Here is a 22,720-nt window from a genome sequence, read left to right as displayed (position 1 = left end):
TAACAACATTGAGTTCCTTCCCAATATTTTCATTTTTAATATGATTCTGCCATTAATGCCATCACTTCACTCCTCTATGCTTTTTCAGAACTCTCATATCTATGGTCTCCAATCTTTGATTAAGTTCTTTATTTCAAGCCCAACTGTCAAAAACTGGTTTTGAGCACTGTCTTGTATACTGCTACTGTACACCCACAGATGCGAGACCCTTCGACACTTCTGCGCATGTCAGAAGAAGGAGAATCCATTCCGATAATAGGGTAATCAATCTGTCTTGTTGGGTGAGTTGTTTATTATTACACGTCGGAAAATTAACTTTTGTTTTATGAACATAGTCATTTTTAAAGTGGTAACTATTTTGTTTGTATAACAGTTGGAAGATTTTATGCATAAAGCATGTGATTTTGCGTGTTGGTGACCAATTCGCTCATCCTTTATTTCTTTCCCTCCCCTTTAGTGTGAATTGACTCTTCTTGGCACGTTGCCAGATTAGGGTCTCGGATATGTGGTCAGACAGTTGTTTAATGTTTTGACGGATTTCTCTCTTATTCCATATAAATGTATTCAGCTGACTCCCCACTATGCCAGCTTTGCTTATTCTGTTGTCTATTTCAAAATTTAATTTGCTGTCTTCACTAAAATCTGTGCTATTTTAGAGGAAGGAGTTTTCATCAGTCAGTCTTGAATCTATTATTGAAATTCATTGCAGCAACTTTTGATATTATAGTCTTCATAATTGTCAGAGTTTTGATAACATTTAGTGTTGAATTTTGTGTGGAAAAAAAAAGTGTCAAAAGTCTGTGTTTTATGAAACTGATCCTCTTTTTGGCTTTATGTACTGTGTAGACATAACATATAAATTTGTTTTGCCACAATAAATAAACCATTTGAAACAAAAATGCATATTACTCAGCAGATTTCAGTACTGATTTTAAATGCCAATATAATTAAATTCCATCCAGTAAATATGTTCTAGGTACAACCAAAACTGAACCAATATATCCCATGTCCACATGCACATGATAATGTGCAATACAAGGAACGTGTCCAAAGATTGCATTCATATCTTATTGTGGTCGAGTCAGTATTCTTGTGTGTATAGATTTTAAAAGCTTAGACAAACAAATTACATCCACAAGAAATGGTAGCCACTGATATCTGTTTTATCCACAAGCAGAATCAGCCATTTGGTTGGTTAAGTGATGATGTTTTGCTTTGTACTTAAAAGTGTGATTTGGAAATGAAATATGATTATAAAAAATAAACTTGATTTTAAATTATATACTTAATATCCATTAAAACTATTAAACAACTATTTATGATAGTGAATTTTTTTAAGGGATATTGTAAATCCAGGGCCTACATTGGAACTCAAGGCCCATTACCATCAACCTTTGATGATTATTGGAGAATGATCTGGGAACAACGAGTGTTCATAATTGTCATGATTACTAATCTTGTTGAAAGGGGAAGGGTAAGTTTTAATAACCAACTTGCTAAGTTTGTTTTGAAAGTTTCAGGAGTTAGCCTTATTTAATGATTACATTTTTTAAGAATTTCTTTCCTGGAATCTGTTGATAGAAATGTAGGTTGATACAATTATTGCATATGAATCTACATTGACATCAGTGTACCAAATTCATTTACAGCTCCTATGCAGTCTTTTTTATTTTATTTTATATATATTTTTTAAGCATGCTGCTTAATATTTATTGTTCGTGTTTTATGATGCTTATAAACTCGTATTATTTTTTTAATTTGTTTTATCTTGGCATGTTTGAATATTAAAATGTTGTAATAACTTGTTTTAATTGCTCATTTAAGCAAGTTATCAATTAAATTATTATTCAAATTTTATTTTTGCTGTACATTTCTCTACAGTTGCAGCAGCTTGATATTTAATTCACTAATTTTTAATTTTTTATTCATTCAGAATAATTTAAAACTAGCTTCAGAAGATGCATTCTTATGTGGAGTCCTGCTGTAACTTATTCATATTTATAGCAGTTACAGCTACAGCCATTTGAAGGAAAGACAAAAATTTTGATCTGTTCAGTTTAAAGAAAGGCCAGTATTGACATATTTGCTATACATGCTATAAGATTACCAACTTATTCTGAAAAACTGCTTATTGAAAATAAAAGAAACTGCTTTGACAGGCTAATAGAATTTATTGGATTATGAGTAATACAAAAGTAAAGTTATCTTGTTTTGAACAAAACTACTTTCGAGATCCCAAAAATCCCCAAATTATTGAATGTACCTAGTTTTTTCAGTATTTGTCATCTTCCATTTACACCTGTGGTACAGCTTTTCCTATTGCTATCACAAACATAATATGACTTGGGTGGTATTTAATCCTTTCTCCACATATGAACAGGTTCCTTCTTTCTTTTTGATAATCCCCCCTCCCCTACTATGTGCTATAGGTTTTGTAACCGCTCATAGTAGGAATTACATTTGATAAAGAATGCTGAAATTGCAGTTAAAATCTCAACTCAAAGAATTAATGTTGGTTCTACGGTTGAACTCAAGAAAATTGACTGTAGCACCCACATTAGCACGTTCGCTGCCACGCTACTTCGCGATAGTTTGTTCCCGTATGCCAAGCAATTTCACTTCTTCAGGGTCAGTACAGGTAATCTCGTTGCCGGTGGTAAGCGACATACGAGTATACTCGTTGGCTTGTGTGGAGCATATACCTTTTTTTGAGTATACACAGTTTTGCTGCTAGCTCCACAAGCCAAGCATTTTCACTTCTTCAAGGTCAGTACGGGTAATCTTGTTTCTGGCGGTAAGCGTCATACGAGTATACTCATAGCTGGCTTGTGTGGCTCATATACCAACTACGAGTATACTCGTAGTTGGCAGCGAACGTGTTAATTCAGACAGTAACATATCCTGTTAGGGTTTAGGTACTGAGAGATGGCAGCACTTGCTTGCCGGTCTCTTCATCGGTGGTGGCTTATAATTAGTGATAGTCATGGGCCAGCTATCTCTGATTGGTTGCCAGTAGAGATTGAACGACCCACTCAGTCTCCAAAAGCTAGATTGGGTTAAAAGGCCTCACCTACTCCCTATAAGGGAATAAAAAGGCATTAGCTTAGCTAGCTGGCTTAAGAACAATGATTCTGCCAAATCTTCAACTTCCCTCTGTTAATAGAGTAGGTAACTCATTATAGCATACTCGGGTGATCAGAATGTCCCACCCAAAACATTAATTCTATCTAAAGAAAATTCACTATAGCAAATTTCCACAAACAAGCTTATCGTAATGAGGGTTGATCATACAATCAGTGCTTGACCTATGATGTATGCGACTTGTGACCACTCATAATTACGACAACCATCCATTAATGTGTTCACTGAATACAATCTCACTCCTGCAACTCATGAACCAGGATATTATTACTGCCTTCAAGCCATATATTTAAGAAATTGTTTTTCTCAAGCTATTGCTGCCACTGATGGTGAGTAAGCTCTCAGAGACTTTAAAAAGGAATATGATAGCTTGTATTGTATAAGAATGTATATGCAATATGGAGTAAGGTAACAGCAAAGTGCGTGAATGGTGTTGAAAATACATGTTCATACATTCACAAGATTCAACAAAGACAAGCCTTACAAGAAATTTTTGGTAAGATAATGCCAGCTAAGAATTGGAGGGCGACAATGAATAAGTAGAACGTACAAAAAAATTGAAGATGAGAGGAAAAAAACAGAATAGGAAGACACTTAGATCCCCCCCCAAAATGGGGGTGAGATTGGTAGAGGTGCTTATGATGCAAGCTGCAATTAATTGTTACAGAGAAATGTATGCAGAAAAGAAAAGGAAAACCTGTGCAGACTAAATTGAGCACAATGTATATATTTTTAAGGAAGTCCACTCCCATCGCTCACCTCCCTGAATATAAGCTCAAACTTTCCATAAATTATGCTTATGTTGAACCATTATGAAATGCTTTGCTGCAATTCCCAAATTAGAAGAATCTGTTGTTGATTACCTAGCTTCTCTTGCCTTCTGTGATAAATCATCCAGTTGATTCCTGGATGATTCATTTATTGGTAAGTATACAAAAGCCCTGTACATGAATGTTTCATTATGTAATACGGTACTGTACATAGTAATTTTATATTGTAATTTGTAAATTGTATTACATCACTATAAACAAATAGTAAAATTGGTTTAAAATATAACATAACCAGACCTACACATTTTACATTTGGGTATATTAATGAGGGTTTATATGGTAATTTCCAATCTACCATGGGATCATTGGAATGGAACTCTATCGTTAGTCGTGGACTGATTGTGTAATGAATCCTTATTATAGAACTGATACAAAACAGTATCAGCTGATACAGAAAGTAAGGAATAGTTTGTTGTAGTGAACTTCCTTTAAAATGGCATTGTTGCTATGAAAATTTGTAGGACTTTTTTTTTTTTTTTTTTACTAGTTTGTAGTGAAGTCACTGTGAGAATTAAGTGTACCTTGATTCAAACAACTATCATTTTTCTCCTTGATAATTTTACCTCCAGTATTTCTTGGTACTCATAAGCTTTCAGAGGTGTTCTGTTTCATTCTTTTGGTTGTTTGAAATTACAGATGAAAAAACTAAGCCTATGAGGCCAGTGTGTTACGTGTTCTTCTGATCTGTTTTGCAGGATGAAAAATCTGAGTTAGTTTCTGAGATAAATAACCTGAGGATGATTCCTCCATTTGAACAGATATTAATGTTGTTCACAGAAACCTGGCTGTAGGCAGGAATAGAGGAGGCACTTTCTAGGAACATATTTTTTACATGTGATGAGCATGCCACATTTTCCCTGAATATTATAAAACTGGATATTTTTCTTTTCTTTTTCAACATAATATAATAATAATTTATCTAATTGCATTGGAAAATCTATTTTGCTGGTCATTTAACTGAAATATACAATTGACTATATCAGTTAACCTGTGGTTGCTTTGAAAACTCCCTAAAATCTGTTGCTTGTGTGTGTGCAGAAGCAAAGAATATAATGTTTAGTTTTTCGAACATTTATTTTAGATAGACATTTTCACACTACTTTTATCATATAACACATTATTAAATTCCTTCCTCTTTAGACATGTCCAGCCACCATTTATTCATATTTGTTTCAGCTTCACACACATTGAACAACCTGTTATAGTTCTCTGGTCCTCTTCCATCCACTCATTCTGATAAATATACAACTATTAATAAGTTTTTTTTTCTCTCCATGGTCTGATATCATCCTTAAAGTTTCATATTGCAAATTTGCTCTTTTCTAAAGATTTCGTGTAGTGTGCTGTCTGACCTCTCATAACTTCTTGGAAATTAAATATAGTTAGATAGAATATGAATCAGAGGAATGAATCTCATTCACCCAAAATATACTTAATCACCACATAAAAGCTTTTTTTATGATCTAAGTTGTCTAATATTCTTGATTTTCCTCATTGTATGATCTCAACCAGAATTAACAAATGTATAGGCAAGAGACAGCTAGAATCTGGTTTCGCTTGATTAACAAGTTCATATCTGTTAATATGTTTATTAGAGAATGTGCTGCTGACCTAATTGCCATGTTATTAGCATACTTGCTCTCCAACCGACAGCAGATTTGAATTTTGCCATTGGCATGGATGTTTGTAAGTGGTTTTAGGTGAGAGATTGAATTTTAACACTTAGTGTTGAGACTACTGCCTCACTTATTAGAAGTCTGAAGTGGCTTGAGAAAAGTTCTTGAAAAAAAAAAAGCAAGGTTTCTGGATTATCTAAACATTTAAAAAAAAATACAAAAAATAAATATAATAAATCTCTTAACCTACTACTGTAAGAAGTAATGTGTTAATTATTTACAACTTTTCATAAGTGGAGATGGGAGAACATATGCAATGTTTTCTTACTGTTTCAACTGTTTAAAATTGGAAAACCCTGACATCTTCATCTAGGATAATTAACTAAGCCTAGGTTATGAAGTCCTGAAAGTCCTCATATCTTTGAAGAGATTTGCATATAAGCAGTATGAAAATGTTCCATATCTTTAGAGAAGAGTTTCAGAGTTATTTTATTCCTTATAGGTTTATTACTGTTCATGAGTTGAATTCACATAAAAAAATAGCCAAGTGATCAGCAGGACTACATGACAATATTAGTCTACCACATAGTCACTTTGGCTACCGACCAACTTGACTTTTGTTTCCTGATACCACTTTTATTTCTCTGAGATTGTAATGACTATAGAAACAGCATTGGCAGAAAATATTTTATTAGTAAAGGAATAGAATCTTCTGTGTGGAAAAAGTTCTAATGTAAAAGAAGATTTAATTATGAAGCCAGTCATCTGTTTCGACAGAATTTTTGATCAAAAAAGCCATTGAATTTTATAAATTATAAACTATAGCATTTTAAATTATATAGGTGCAGAATGGGTTTCCATTCCTTCTTTACTAAAAGGTATCTCATAGTTTTCCAGTGACACAATTACATCTTCAATTAGAAACAAGAATTGAATTTTGAGGGGAAGAAGTGAGATGCTTAAGGGTCAAAGCTGTATAACTGAGAGGAGACCTCCACATAGCCTTTAAAGGAATGCGGAGAACGGACCAGGGCTTCTGACCTAATTTCCAATCCTCACCTTCTCGTGGTGCACCCTGTTGGGTATCTACCTGGATACTGAAAGAACGAGGATGGGCTGGCAATTTGGGATTTAGCCGACCAAATTGTATTCTTATTGGTTAAACCAAAATACAAAATGATGGTACAACATGACAAAATTTCATGCCGGCTGGGGCGTCACCCGGTTAAACAAGGCCCCTGTTGTTTTCGCCAGAGAACCAGGGTGAACAGCGAAAAGTCAGCTACTGGAACAAATCCTAAAACTCACCCCAACTCAACATCACCAGAGTTCAAGATCGATACCATCAACATAAGAAGCCTGAATGGAAAAGAAATGGAGCTAGCTGAGGAATTAGATAAGTACCAGATCGACATAATACGGGTGACTGAAACAAAAAAGAACAAAATCTGGTGAGATCTTTCTGAGCAATAAATACAAAATGTTATATTAAAGTAATGACAATCAAGGAAAAGAAGGAGTAGCCATAGTATTCAACACAAAATACAAGGCTAATCTTCTTGATTGGCAGACAGTCTCAAGTAAAGTAATGTGGGCAAATAGGAGAATGGGGAACTAGACAATGAGACTTATTTGTGCCTATGGTCCCACAGAAGGTTCTACTAAGGCAGAAGTGGAGGAATTTTTTGAGGCTTTAGAAAAACCAACTGACACAATGAAAAAGGAAAAGTTGGTCCTTGTTGGGGATCTAAATAGCAGAGTAGGAAATGATTGTCAGACATACAAAAATATTTTGGGAAAATTTGGAGAAAAGAGCAAAGCTAATAATAATGGCAAATATCTGTTGGATTTCTGCTCAGGACATGGATTGGTTATTACTAACACCATGTTTCAACATAAAAATGTGCACAAATTCACATGGAGAGAAGAGGCAAGGAATAAGAAAAATCTCATTGACTATGTTATTGTTGACAGTGATGTTTTCTCCCTGTTGCAGGGCACCAGAGTGTACAGAGAATTTGAAATGAGAAGTGATCACTATTTAGTCTTGAGCAGGATATAATTGAATTTCATATTGAAAAGAATAACATGTAAGAAAGTTTTAAAGCAAATAAAAGTTGACCATCTCTCAGATGTGAACTGTAGGCTAAAATACACAAAGATTATTGAAGAAAAAATGAAAGAGTTTGAGAACAGGAACCAAACCTTGGAGATTCAGTGACAAGCCTTGAAGAAAACCCTGATTGATTCAGCTAGAGAGGTATGTGGTGAAGTTGTCTGCAAGGATAGAAAAATTAGAACTCCATGGTGGACACAGGAAGTTAGAGGCAGTGAAGGAAAAGAAGAAAGCATATCAAAAGTTCCTGGCAAATAAGTCAGCTTGTGCTCTTAGAGAATACAGAGACAAATGTAAGAAAGCTAAACAGTGTGTAAAACTAGCAAAACAAAAGTCATGGGAGGACTTTGGCAAGAACATAGAAAATAAATATCAAGAAGGTAGCAAAAAATTCTGGAGGTTGTTGAAGAGGCTTAGGAATTTAGAAAAGAGTGCTGTAAAAGGAGTTAGAGATGGTAAAGGTGACATGAAAACGGGAGATAAAGATATCCTTGAAGTATGGAGTAATTACTTTGAAAAACTGCTAAATGAAACAAGCAGTGATGACAGCACAGTGATTAAAAAACACTGACCAGGCATGCAGTCAGGAATACATATCCATACTTGAAGTAGAAAAAGGCATCAAAGGCTTGAAATATGGAAAGGCAGCAGGAGTAGATGACATTCAACCAGAAATGCTGAAGTGTGGTGGTATAAAATTCTTACAGTGGCTGCACTGCATAGTTCAGAATGCCTAGACAGAGGGATGAATTCCCAATGATTGGAGTAGAGCTCTCATAGTACCCATATATAAACAGGGAAATAAAACTGAATGTGAGAATTACAGAGGTATATCCCTACTGAGTGTTCCTGGTAAGATATATGTAAGTATACTTGAGAAACGGTTGAGAAGAATTGTGGAAGAAAAGCTTGGCGAAGAACAAGTTGGATTCAGGTGAAATAGAGGCTGTCAAGATCCGATCTTCACTTTGCGACAAATAGTGGAGAAATCATGGGAATATAACAGAGATCTGTATTTAAGTTTTGTCGATTTGGAAAAGGCATATGAAAAGGTGCCAAGAGAGAAGCTATTCAAAAAGCTACAGTTATATGCTGTCAGTAGGGCATTATATCAAGCAATACTTAGTCTTTATTTGAGTTGTAAGTCAGCAGTTAGAATTGAAGGAATTACAGGAAAATGGTTTAATATTAAATCTGGTGTGAGACAAGGATGTACATTATCCCCCTCTGTTATTCATTATCTATATGGATCACATTATGAAGGAAAGTGATATTAAACATGTTATCAAAATTGGAGATGTTAATGTCAGCTCTTTGCTTTATGCGGATGATGTTATACTTCTAAATAAATCTGCTACAAGTCTGCAAGACTCTCTGACTAAATTGAATAACTGTTGTAAAAGCTATGGTATGAAGGTCAGCAATAAAAAGACAAAGACAATGAAAATAGGCAGAATCATTGAAAATGTCAACTGTGTTGTGAATGAGAACCTGTGGAACAAGTAAAACATTTCAGTTACTTAGGCACGATTTTTAGTGAGGATGGTAAATTAACTATAGAAATAGACAACAGAATCATCAAAGCTGGTATGGTATGAAGTCAATTGAATTAATTCATGTGGAATAAGAGAGAAAATAGTTGGAACACTAAATTAGCTGTATACAAAACAGTGTTCAAACCAGTTTTAACTTATGGATCTGAGCGCTGGGTTAGAAGTAAAACACTTGACCAAAGACTAGAGACCGCAGATATGAGAGTCCTGAGAAAGATTATAGGCATGAAGATGGTATCAATGACAATATCATATTAAAAATGAGGATATTAGGAAAGAACTTGACATTGTCAGCATCCAGGGATGTGTTAGCAGAGCTAATCTCAGGTGGTACGGTCACTTAAACAGAATGGATGAGGAAAGATTAGCAAACAAGTGTTCTCTGCCAGGTTGGCAGGAAAACGACCCAGAGGTAGACCAAGATATAGGTGGATTGATACAATCCAAAGTGCCTTAGACGATAGAAATATGAGATCTGATAATGTTGGAGTATTGACAAGTAACAGACTGATTTGGAGGAAAATTGTAGATAGGAAGTTAGTAATGATGTAAATTTTTCATGTAGTACTATCATATCCTGTACACTCCTTGAGGATACATGGCAGGAATTTGATGATGATGATGATGAAGTGGAGAGGGAACAATCTGCGATTGTTAATGAATATTCAGTACCTTGCACATAGTAAGAAAAGGGAGAAATATGATCTTTATGATTTCTCATGCTCCAGCAAAAGTTATTTAAAAAAATAAAAAATAAAAATAAGGAATTTTTCAAATGTCAAATGTTAACACAGGAGTTAATAAGTTTAGTTTAATCCTTTATCCAAGTGTGAGCAAACAAAGTTTGCACCTGAAAGTATCTTCAGGACTGGGGTAAGGTAGTGCAACAGCAGGCAACTCGTTGCATGGTGTTACACTACCTTACCCGTTGCAAAGGTGGAGAAACTTTCTCGACCTTTGCAACGAGTTGCCTGGTGTTGCACTACCTTACCCCAGTCCTGAAGATACTTTCAGGCGCAAACTTTGTTTGCTCACACTTGGATAAAGGATTAAACTAAACTTATTATAGTCTAACCAAGTGAAAAATAAACTCCCAACACAGGAGTTAATTTCCAAAAAAAAAATCTCAAACCACATTTTTGGATTGTGTAATCACATTTGACCAGAATATCATCATTTTTAAATGTAACGTATACATTTTCTTCGATAAAATCTGAATTTTAAAATACAGATATAATGGAATATTAAATTTCTCTCTCCTGGTGGCATGTATAGGATAGTTTATAATGGAGTGGAATCAAGGTGAATGAGGGTGACTAGCAGAGCGTCCCAGGGTTCTCCACAAGGACCACTGCTCTTTAATATGTACATTACTGATACAGTGGAAGATTTGGGGGGGGGGAGTATTCTGGTGTTTGTTGATGATGAGAAACTGGTGATGGCAATATTGAAAAAAAAAAAAAAAAAAAAAGAAATGATGTAGATATCCTGCAGGATGATTTAAATTAATTGGGCAGTGTGAGCAAAGGACACTCATTTTCAATTTAATGTTACAAAATGTAAGGTAATGAAATCACTTACATAAGATTACATACATATACTGATGGTACTAGATTACAGGAAATTGATGAGGCAAGGGTCTTTTGGGTGATGATGGTTAGAGATTTGAAATTCAGATGACATATTGCATGGGTTGGCAAAATAGCTCAGAGGATTACTTGGATGGTGAAGAACACTTTGACAACTAATGATAGGTTATTATCCCTCTTTATAAGACTATGATTCTGTCACATGTTCACTATTGTGCACAGATTTGGTCACCCGCATTTCTTGGGGATCAGAAAGAGGTGGAGAAGATTCAGAATTGAGTCACTAAGCTGGTGACAGGTCTGTGAAATGCTCCCTTTGAGGATAGAGTGAGTTTAGCTGACAGATGGGTGAGATATGATAGAAAGTTATGTTTCTAAAAGGATAAGATTGACCTAAAAGAAATTTTTCAATACATGGGAAGTAGAGGAAGAACAAGGGGTCACATTTAGTTATCTAAGAGTGTGGTTATAAGGATGTGTGGACTATGTTCTTTACTTGGAGAATAGAACTAGAAATGGTTGTGAGATACCAAACAGTGAATAAATTTAAGGAGATATATGATAAGTATTGTGTGAATAATAGATAGTGTGGGTTTCCTGTGATGGGTTTTTTGACTCCATGGAGATACCTGTCTAAATAATAATAATAATTTGCCATCTCCACTAGAAATTGTGTCTAAATAGCTTAAGTATTTTACTTGTTCTCTAGGTTCCAATTCAGAAGGATGCAGTGGAATCTTTTCACTGTTCCTGTCTATTTTCAATTTTGGTCTTTTTATTGTTGATTTTAATATCAAACTTGTTACAGCACTTACTCAGTTTAGTTAAAGAATATGAAGACTTTTACTGGATTTATTTTAGAGTATAACATCTACATGAAGTGAAAAGCTAAAGTTTGATATTTCCAATTTTGATATCAGGTTTAATGTCACTTTCCTTCATAATTTGATCCATATAGGTGATGAATGATGAAAATAGTTTCAACCCTTGTCTTGCATCTGATTTTACATCAGACTGTCTTCACAGACTGACTGTCACATACTTCCTTCAATTCTGACTATAATAAATTTAGTTTAATCCTTTGACCTTGCTAATGCTTCTGCCTTGGTATCTCCACTTGGGCCTGGCTCCCACTGAAGAGACCTCAATAAAGGTCGAAACTAGTCTGGTTAGTGGCCCTTCCCTTAATGCATAACATTATACATCCACAAGGAGATGTGTTTTGCATTATGGGAGATACTGAGATAGGAGTGTTGGTAGCTTGCTCCACCTTTGCAAGGAGTTGCCCGGTGTTGTATCACTTTACCCCAGTCCTGAAGATACTTTCAGGCACAAACTTTGTTTGCACACACTTGGATAAAGGATTAAACTAAATTTATTATAGTCTAACCAAGTGAAAAATAAACTTTTAACATCTTCAATTCTGACTATTAACTAACAACTTAATTACAGACTAGGTATTGCTCTATATATGGTGGAGTTTTGAATAGCTTTTGTTTTGGTATCTTATCGTATACCTCTTCCATATCTATGCAACTTAAAAATATGGAATGTTATATTTTATGATTTCTATGCTATATCTTGTAAAGCACAAATCATGGCAATCCCTATTTGATTTGACTGCTGAACTCTGCTTGCTCTTTCTTTCTCTACTACAATTTTTCTTGGCTTATTCTCAAGTATGCTTCATAAATCTTCTGGAACACTGAGTAGGAAAATTCAGTTTTCATTTCTCATTTTATAGATGGGCAGTATAAGTATTCTACACATACCAGGCACTGAATTAGAAACCTTTATGCAGATATACATAAACATCACATACGCAGCTTATATGCAAAATGCTTAGTCATATGCATCACCACTTGTCTATGCAACTATCTTAAGAATGCTACTGGTCAAATTGGCAATAGTGTTGATCAAAATGAAAAAAAAAACAAAGGATCTTTCAGAGTTTGATAAAGGACTTATTTGTGGGTACCCACTGGCTGGAGCCACAATTTTGAAAACAGCAGAGCTGACTGGTTTCTCTAAAGGTTAGATATCTTGGATGGTTAATCAGTGGAAAAATAACCCACATTGCTTGTCTAAGAGGTGTAACTGTAGTCCTAAGACAGTCTGTCAGGAACAAGATCAGCGTCGCCTGAGAAGGTTTATATGGACAAACAGAACTTCCTATGTGCAGCAATTAACTGAAGCATTTAATAAAAGCTGTTCCCAACCCATATCTTACCAAACTATGCACAGGGAATTGAAGAAGATATATATTGGCAGTCACTAAAGGAGGTCCAACATGGTATTGTATAAAAATTTCTAATTCAGTGGCTGGTATGTTTACTTAATTATCTAGAATTCAGCCACCTAACCAGACCTGAATTATGCAGTGATGCCCAACCACTGTAAAACTTTTAGACCTCCATATTTGAGCATTTTTAGTTGTTATCTACTCCAGCTACCTTTCAACATTTCATGTTCGTTGATTGTTTTTTCCTATCTCAAGTATTGGTATGCTTGTATTCCTCTTGGAAATTTTCTGCCACTCTTAGTCACTTCTTATTTCATTTAACAATTTTTCAAAGTAATATTTCCTTGTGTTGTTATTACCTCTGCTGAAAGACAAGTAATTTTTTTCATGTTTTAGTTAATAATATTAGGTTAAGCTTTATACAGGTGTGTGATTGAATGAGTTGTTTAGTTTGTAATTAAATGTTTTTTTTTTGTTTGTTTTTTGTTTATTTGTTTTGTTTAAGTACAATAATGTCGTTTTTTTTTTTTTTTTTTTTTGTACAGTGCAATGTGTGTGAGATGTATTTGTTGTGAAAATTAAAGGATTTATGGAAGACGAGTTTGTATCAAAAGTGTTTCAATAGCAAGTGACAGTTAGGTGGTGAGAATGAAATGAATATTATCTTGTGTCTTCTCTCTACATTAATTTGTGCATATCTTTATGTTGCAGCATGACTATTCTATGTCCTGAACAGAAATCCAATAGGTACTTACCATCATTATTAACTTTGCTCTTTTCTTCAAATTTTTCCCAAATATTTCTATATGTGTGGTATTCATTTTCCTACTATGCTGTTTGGATCTCCAACAAGAACCAACTTTTCCTTTTTCTTTATGCTGCTTTCTCTAATGATTTGAAAAATTCTGCCATTCTTTCCTTCCTTAGTAGAACCTTCTGTGGAACTGTAGGCACAGATGACTTTCATTTTACTATTTTCAGTTTTGATGTTTACCCTCATCATTCTACTTAAAACTGGCCAGTATTCAAGAATGTTATCCTCATATTTAGTATTCGATAGTATAACTATGATCATTGTTGCCTGAATATAACATCTTGTAATTGTTATTTAGCAGAATCGCACCTGTTTCTCTTGTTGGTAAAACCAGTTATATTGATGGTTGTTCCTTGTTTCGTCTGCTATTTCCACTTCTTTTCTGCTGATACTTCTTAATGATTATCTATCTAGAATTCTATTGATGTTAAGTGAAAGCTTGTTTGGTAGCTGACTTCTCAGTGAATGATTAGCTTTTTCACGAATAGCTGACTTTTCCCTGACAGAAACCGTTGAGGTAGGGAACTGGAGTACTCGAGTAGGGTACTCTATGCAGAATGATATTTAATCTTGTTATTCCATCCAACTAATTTCATCAACTAAATCCCAACTTGCCTGTTTATCCTTGTTTATTCAGTATCTATCCAGTTGGATACCTACTAATGAAGTGCACAATGAGAAGATGAGGATTGGATGCTAAGTCAGAATTCCTAGTATAAGTTAATAAATAAATCTTTGCTGACCCATGGTGTTAATGTACTATATTGTTTTTTAAACAATGTTGACAATTTTTTATTTTTCATGGATGGGAGTCACATAAAAAATGTAGCATATACCCTATCTGGAAAAAAAAAGTGTTGGACACCAGCTGTTTAGACAATACTTCATTTATTGCACAATCAGTAAGGAGTTGGCCCTCCTTGGCACACTTTCAATGAAATGAAAACTTTCAGTGAACTAGTTGCAGATATATTTTTTCATTCCTCCAGCAAAGCAGTGGTCAGTTCAGACACAGAAGTTGGATGTGTCGTTCTAACCCGAATCCGATGTTCAAGTTCATCCCAAAGGGCCTCTATAGGATTGAGTTCGGGGTTTTGAGCTGGCCGCTCCAAATTCTGTATATCCATATCCTGAAACAATGTTGAAATGGAGTGTGCTTATGGCATAGTGCATTGTCATGTTGAAGCAAGAATAGCCCATCTCTGTAAAACTGGTAAAGTGTAGGCCATGTGGCATCGTCTAGAATATTCCAGTACTTGAATGGCATTATTTGTAATTAATGATATTTTCCATTACTTCACTTTTTTTTAGATTAAATGTTTTTTAGAAATAAATGTTTCTTGTATCCCAAATGTGGTGTTTAAATCAAAATCTTTCTAACAGAAGAAACTGTTTTCACTACTAAGATAACTTTTATGAATTTTAGCCAGTTCAGAAAACTTTGAGATTTTGGGATACTATACTTTAAACTTCAGAGAAATTTTTATATCAAACTCAGTAAAAAAAATTAATGTTTATTATAAAAAAAAAAGTTTTCCCTTTAGTATTTTGCCATTTTTATATGGGTATTGTGAGAGATGGTAAAAAGCATTTAAAAAGTGATAAGCCATGCTTTTACCTTGGGCCATAGTCACAACTGTAAGAGAAGTGGAGAACAGACTGTTAGAGTATAAAAGAAAATCAATCAGCTGCCAAAATTATCTAATCCAAGAGTTATATATATATATATATATATATATATATATATATGTTAAAAGTTTTTTACCTTGGGGATAATATATATTAAGGATACCAAGTAATTTTATAAACATGGTTTTTTTTACTCCTTCTCCCAAGTAAGCAAAACAGTTAAGCTTGCACCTGAACGTAGTTCAAGTCTAAAGGTAGTGCAACACTAGGCAACTCATTGTAAAGGTGGGTAAAGCTCTGATTGCTATTCTTAGTATTTCCCATAATGTAAAACACATCTCACTAGGAGATATATACTGTTATACATTATGGGTGTGGGGGGGGGTCACTACCCAGACTGGTTTCAACCTTTTTTGAGGTCTCCTCAGTGAGGAGCTAGACCCTGAAATACCAAAGGTTTTTAGTAATACAGAGCCTTATCAACTTTACCTATACAAGGTGCTTTTACTTTGAATAAGAAACTCTGGATGAGATAAAGATGTTAAAAGTTTTTTACCTTGGGGATAATATATATTAAGGATACCAAGGTATTTCAAGGTATGCTATGTTTAGGCGCAAGCTTAATTGTTTTGCTTACTTGGGAGAAGGAGTTAAAAAACCATGTTTATAAAATTACTTGGTATCCTTAATATATATTATCCCCAAGGTAAAAAAAACTTTTAACATCTTTATCTCATCCAGAGTTTCTTATTAAAAGTAAAAGCACCTTATAGCAACTTGTATAGGTAAAGTTGATAAGACTTTATATTACTAAAAACCTTGGTATTTCAGGGTCTAGCTATTCTCTGAGGAGACCTCAAAAAAGGTTGAAATTGGTCTGGGTAGTGACCCCCCACACACACACCCATAATGTATAACAGTATACATCTCTTAGTGAGATGTGTTTTATATTATGGGAAATACTAAGAATAGCGATCAGAGCTTTACCTACCTTTACAACGAGTTGCCCTAGTGTTGCACTACCTTTAGACTTGAACTACATTCAGGCACAAGCTTAACTGTTTTGCTTACTTGGGAAAAGGAGTAAAAAAACCACGTTTATAAAATTACTTGGTATCCTTAATATATATATATATATATATATATACAGGTAACCCTCGTATAACACAGTACTTATACACCGCGGTTTCAATATAACGCGGTCTGCAAATTGAGTAACCCCTATCTTTTCATATATTTTTTACCGCACAACTTAAAAATCAAATTTTATCTTCTTTAAATTTGTGTCTGTCTGTATCATGCATGCAATTATAAGTGGCGAATTTATATTAGGGGAAATACTCTTTAGCACGCATGTACATATATATATTTTGGTGTGTGTGTAGCGTCAATTGTTTACCGCATAAAGTGTTTATTGTTGTGCATGTAGTTATAAATAGTGAATTTATATTAGAGAAATACCCTTTAGCAGGTTATAGCTAGCATGTTTGAAAATTGTTTTTTCAAGTGTTTTTGAATTCGATGTAGAAAGTTTCACAAAGAAAAAGAATATCGACTTCAAAATTCTACTAATTTTAGATAATGCACCAGGCCACCAAACAAATTTAAGCCATACGAATATTACAATAACTTTTTTGCTGCCTAATATTACTTTACTTATTCAACCACTCGACCAAGGAATAATATCAACATTTAAGTCATATTATATTCATCAAACATTTCAATTAATTTTGGCAAAAATGGAATTCAAACATGGCTCTGCCTCGAACGTGGAAAGAGTTTTCAATATTGAATTGTGTGAAAATTATTTCTCTGTCCATTAAGGAATTACAACCCTCTACACTGAATGCTTGCTAGAAAAAAATATGGCCTGAAATTGTTCTTTGACAAACTGGAGGTACGAGAACGTACCTCCAGTGGATGAAGAGGTAAGTTGTATAATAAACGTCGCACACATTTTTGGTGGAGAGGGCCTTTGCAATATGGTTGAAAACGAAATTAGTGAATTAATTGATGGGGAAACAGATTCAAATGAGGAGGAACTGGTACAGTTAATAGATGACATCGAACCAAATGGAGGGGAAAGTTCTGCCAAGGATTATGATTGTGATGAATCCCTTAATGAATTCAGTTTAAAGAAATTGGCAGAAGGATTGGACTTGGCAAGGAAGTTATTTTACAGATAATGATTCCTGAATGGAGCACGCCGGAAAATTCACGAGACAATTGGATATTTGTTTAGCTCCATATTATGAACTTAATAAAAATTTCATCAATAGTGGTAAGCAAGGTCATATTACTGACTTGATAACTAAACCAGCCGAAATATGCAATGAGAATTATACAAATTATGTCCAAGAGATTTCAAGTGATGATGACGTGCGGTCACTCATACATAAAGAATATCTACAAAATGTTATTTTTGAAGGCAGTGATGAAGATTAAAATATGCACTTTTTTTTTATTTTGCCAAAGACATTTATGCATTATGTGCAATGAAGTTTACGTACAATTTATAATTTTATATGATGTGTGGTTTCAAAGTTTGTTTTCTTAACTTTTATATGAATTACCTGAATTAAATAAATATATATGTTGTTGTTTATATAATTTAAAAAAAATAAAACTATTTCAGAACATAACCCTACTTTTTTCTGTGATCTGAGTCTCACATAATGCGATTGATATAACGCAGCATTTCTATGGAACCTGACATCCGTGATAAGCGAGGGTTACTTGTATACTCTTTTTTCTATTTATGTTTATTTATTTTTTAATTTAAGTGACAGTTTATGATAATCACTTCTCAAAACTGAGATATAGCTATACAGTCTGAATAATTGAGACTTGGATATCGAAGTAATGTATCACATGTTTACAAGAAGAAAAAATTGTATTTGAATCTTGCATCCCATACCAGTGACTAATGTCATTGGCATCGGATACGAAGCCATCTTAATCATATTCTGAGTACTTGATGTGATCTTTTTGTTACCTTAATGGAAAGGTCAGTTTGTAGAACAAAAGGCTGACTAGGGAGAAGCACTTGTTAAACATCAAGTATGAGTCGTCTTTATCATCCGTCAGATGATGGGTTTATTACCATATGAAATATTTGTCATTTAGCTCTATCTCTGGCGATTTCTGTCATCTCTCTCTGAAGCTTGATAATTGTGACCTTTCCTTCAAAGACTGTAATGGTTCTTTTTTGGTCTGCCTCTTGATGATCTTTCTCTAGTGATTCCATTCAAGACAATATTTAGTAATCTCTTAGAAGACATTGTCTGGAGTTGTCCAAGCCATCTTAATTGCTGTTTGAGAATATAACTATATTATCTTCTTTATAGTTTAATTCATGTTTGACTTGCTCATTTGTTTTGTGTTCTAACCAGTGAATCTTATTTATTTTTCTTAAGCATTTCATTTTGAATGCTATGATTTTCTGTATTTCTTTCTGATTGAGTCTCTATGTCTCAGCCCCATTTGTTTCTGTAGATATAATAATGGTTTTAGTTTGAGGCTTTTTGAAATGGTGTTATTTTTTCATTTTTTGTTTAATTTATTAATATTAGGTCATTCTTTGTTAAGTCTCTATTTTACTGTTTTCTGTGTTGTTGAGGTTGTAAGTAATGAGACAGACTGCCAAGATATGTAAATTACTTTACTTATTCAAGCATATGCTTTTCTAAGTTTATTGTGAAATATTTAAATTCATTTAGTTTTGCTTAGATCAATTTTCATTCCAAAAGTTTTGCAATCTTTGTTTAAAATTATTATTGTTTTTTTCCAATTTTGCTTTAGATTCCACAAGAATAATAATATTATTTATATATTATAATACCTGGATAATGCAGTAACTGACCCTTGAAGGTAGTGCAAGCTGAGGCAACTGATAGAAACTCACTATCCAGTTATTTGCTTACACTTGGAATCGCCGAACTTTATATAGTTTCTATATTCGGCTAAGAAACAATATGGGATATAATATTCCTTAACTTTAATAAGTTCATGTTGCCGAATTGAAGTCTTTGACTCTTCATTATAATTAGTAATTTAATAGGACACCTCTTGGCAATTATCATAGAAGGGATGCAAGTTCTGTTTGCTACAAACTTGGTATTAACTAGGTCTACCTACCCACTGATGAGACCTCAAAAAAGGTCGAAGCCGGTCTGGGTAGTGACCTTCTCTTATAATGTTGAACAATAATACAGCTCCTAGGAGTTAAGTTCACATTATGGGTAAATATCAAGAATAGTGATCGGAGCTTACTCCACCCTTTCTATGAGTTGCCTCAGCTTGCACTACCTTCAAGGGTCAGTTGCTGCACTATCCAGGTATTCGCTTACGCTTGGAATCGCTGAACTTTATTTATATAGTTTCTATATTTGGCTAAGAAACAATATGGGATATAATATCCCTTAACTTAAATAAGTTCATGTCGCCGAATTGAAGCCTTTGGCTCTTCATTATAATTAATCATTTATATATTTAATGTGGTTGATATTTATTTGTAGACCTGGTTCTTCAACTATGGATTTGCATATTCTTCGAAATAGGTAGTAAATAAATTTGGTGAGAGTGAGCAACCCTGTATTACTCCTTTTTCTACTTTGAATTTATCTGTTTTTATTTTATTAAATTTCACAGTTTCTTTGGTATCTTTATAATAATTCATAATAAAGGTGTAAATAATTTCTGAATTTAACATAATAGATTTTAAGATGTTTATAATTTTGTTCTTGTCAATGGAATCAACATGCTTGTTTGAAGTCAATAAAATGGAGTATATAGGTAAGTTGTATGCCCTATACTTCTCACCAAGTTTATTAACTATAAAAATATGGTCTGTAGTAGAACTCCTAGGTTTGAGGCCTGTTTGATTTCTCCTATTAATCATTTTGTTCTTGTCAGTGGAATCAACATGCTTGTTTGAAGTCAATAAAATGGCAAATATATATAGGTAAGTTGTATGCCCTGTACTTCTCACCAAGTTTATTAACTGTAAAATATGGTCTGAGGTAGAACTTCTAGTTTTGAGGCCTGCTTGATTTCTTCTATTATCTTGTTCTTTAAAGTCTGGATTCTATTTTGAATAATGTGTGTGTGAAGATTTTGTAACTGTGACTTAGCAATGTTATAGATCTATAATTTTCACACATCTCCATTTATCTCTCTCTTCATATTTTGAGTATTTAGTGTAATCTTTATTTGTTTAAGTTAAGGGATATTACATTCCATATTGTTTCATAACCAAATAAGAAACTCAAAGAGTTTCATGACAAATATAGTAAATATATAAAGTTCAGCGAGTCCAAGCATAAGCAAATACCTGGATAGTGTTACAACTGACCCTTTAGGGAGTGCAACTCATGGTAAGGGTGGAGCAAGCTCCGATCACTATTCTTGATATTTCCCCATAATGTGAAACCCAGCTCCTAAGAGCTGTATTAGTGTTCTACATTGAGTGAGAGAAGGTCACTACCCAGACCGGTTTCAACCTTTATTGAGGTCTCATCAGTGAGTAGGTAGACCTAGAAATACCAAGTTTGTAGAAATACCAAATTCTCATAGTAGGGTATATGTAAGTTCTGTTTGCTACAAAATAGTGATCGGAGCTTGCTCTACCCTTACCATAAGTTGCCTCAGTGTTGCACTCCCTAAAGGGTCAGTTGTAACACTATCCAGGTATTTGCTTACACTTGGACTCACCGAACTTTATATATTTACTATATTCGGCATGAAATCCCTTAACTTAAACAAGTTTATGTCGCCGAATTGAAGCCTTTGGCTCTTCATATAATTAATAAATTAGTAATCTTTATTGTTATCTTAGTGGGATGGCCAATTTGTCAAACATAAGGTACACTGACTAGAGAGCGAGAGAGAGAGAGAGAGAGAGAGGCACTTAATAAACTCTAGGTTTATTAAGTGCCTCTCTCTCTCTCTTCTAACATTGAAGTCTAGTTGGTAAATATCAAAGATTTTCTGAATGTTAGCCTGTTCACACCTATTAATAATCATGTGGCAACTTTTATATTGTTTAGTTCTACCAGCCGGATGGATTCAGTATAACACTTGGTGTGAGTTCATATTTGCATTACTATTTTGACAGTGCTCTTCTTCTGTGATGGATGATGATCATAAGGACAATTGGATGTAATGACCTGTAAAAGTAATCTTCCAGACAGAAATTGAGTTGTGCCAGTATGAGTGCAAGTTCAAGTAGGGAAGGCAACTGTTTGATTCTCATTCAGTGGTGAAGTTGATGCAGCTGTAGAAGGAGTTAATTTTATGTATAAACTATATGAATTCAGTCTCTGAACAGATTGACCACACTACAAAAAAACATCATTTACAAAGTGAATGTTGAGGAAATATGTTGGAAGTTTTTTTCCAACTGGGTTAGACTATAATAAATTTAGTTTAATCCTTTATCCAAGTGTAAGCAAACAAAGTTTGCACCTCAAGTATCTTCAGGACTGAGGTAACTCGTGGTAAAGGTAGACCAAGCTCCCATCACTCCTTGTCTTAGTATCTCCCATAATGCAAAACACATCTCCTTGTGGACATGTATAATGCTATGCATTAAGGGAAGGGCCACTACCCAGACTGGTTTCGACCTTTGTTGAGGTCTCATCAATGAGAGCCAGACCCAGAGATGGTGATACCAAGGTGGAAGCAATGGAGAATTCATCTTTACCTATATAAGTTGCCAAAAGGTGTCTCACCTTATTATTAAATTTCTCTGGATTTAGAGAAAGATGGAAGTTTTTTCCCACTTGGTTAGACTATAATAAATTTAGTATAATCCTTTATCCAAGTGTAAGCAAACAAAGTTTGCAGCTGAAGCATCTTCAGGACTAAGGCAACTGAGAGCTTGGTCCACCTTTACCAAGAGTTGCCTCAGTTCTGAAGATACTTCAGAAAATACCTGAAGATATTACACTTGGATAAAGGATTAAACTAAATTTATTATAGTCTAACCAAGTGGGAAAAAAATTCCAACATTTTTCTCTAAATCCAGAATAATTTAATAATAAGGTGAAACACTTTTTGGCAACTCGTATAGGTAAATATGACTTCTCCATTGCTTCCACCTTGGTATCACCACCTCTGGGTCTGGTTCCCACTGACGAGACCTCAGTAAAGGTCGAAACCGGTCTGGGTAGTGGCCCTTCCCTTAATGC

General features: G+C 34.2%; 1 protein-coding gene across 2 annotated transcripts in view; it reads left to right on the top strand.

The window, feature by feature from the left end:
• LOC150108836 (putative receptor-type tyrosine-protein phosphatase mosPTP-1) overlaps nucleotides 1–22,720 on the top strand; it is a 902,991-nt gene that overhangs the window by 774,052 nt on the left and 106,219 nt on the right. For both annotated transcript variants that reach the window (XR_016549344.1, XM_090403658.1), the window contains exon 16: nucleotides 1,340–1,474. Coding sequence is in view for 1 of the 2 variants with exons in the window: in XM_090403658.1 (XP_090259784.1) it covers nucleotides 1,340–1,474 (135 nt within the window). In the remaining variant the exon portion in view is untranslated. The remainder of the gene's footprint in view (nucleotides 1–1,339; nucleotides 1,475–22,720) is intronic.

The sequence above is a fragment of the Typopeltis vanoorti genome, chromosome 2 (genome assembly GCF_054136105.1).
Source record: "Typopeltis vanoorti isolate ZY-2024b chromosome 2, IOZ_Tvanoo_1.0, whole genome shotgun sequence".
NCBI classification, from domain to species: domain Eukaryota; kingdom Metazoa; phylum Arthropoda; class Arachnida; order Uropygi; family Thelyphonidae; genus Typopeltis; species Typopeltis vanoorti.
Note: the sequence above shows the minus strand (reverse complement) of the source record. Positions and strands in the feature narration are given on the sequence as shown.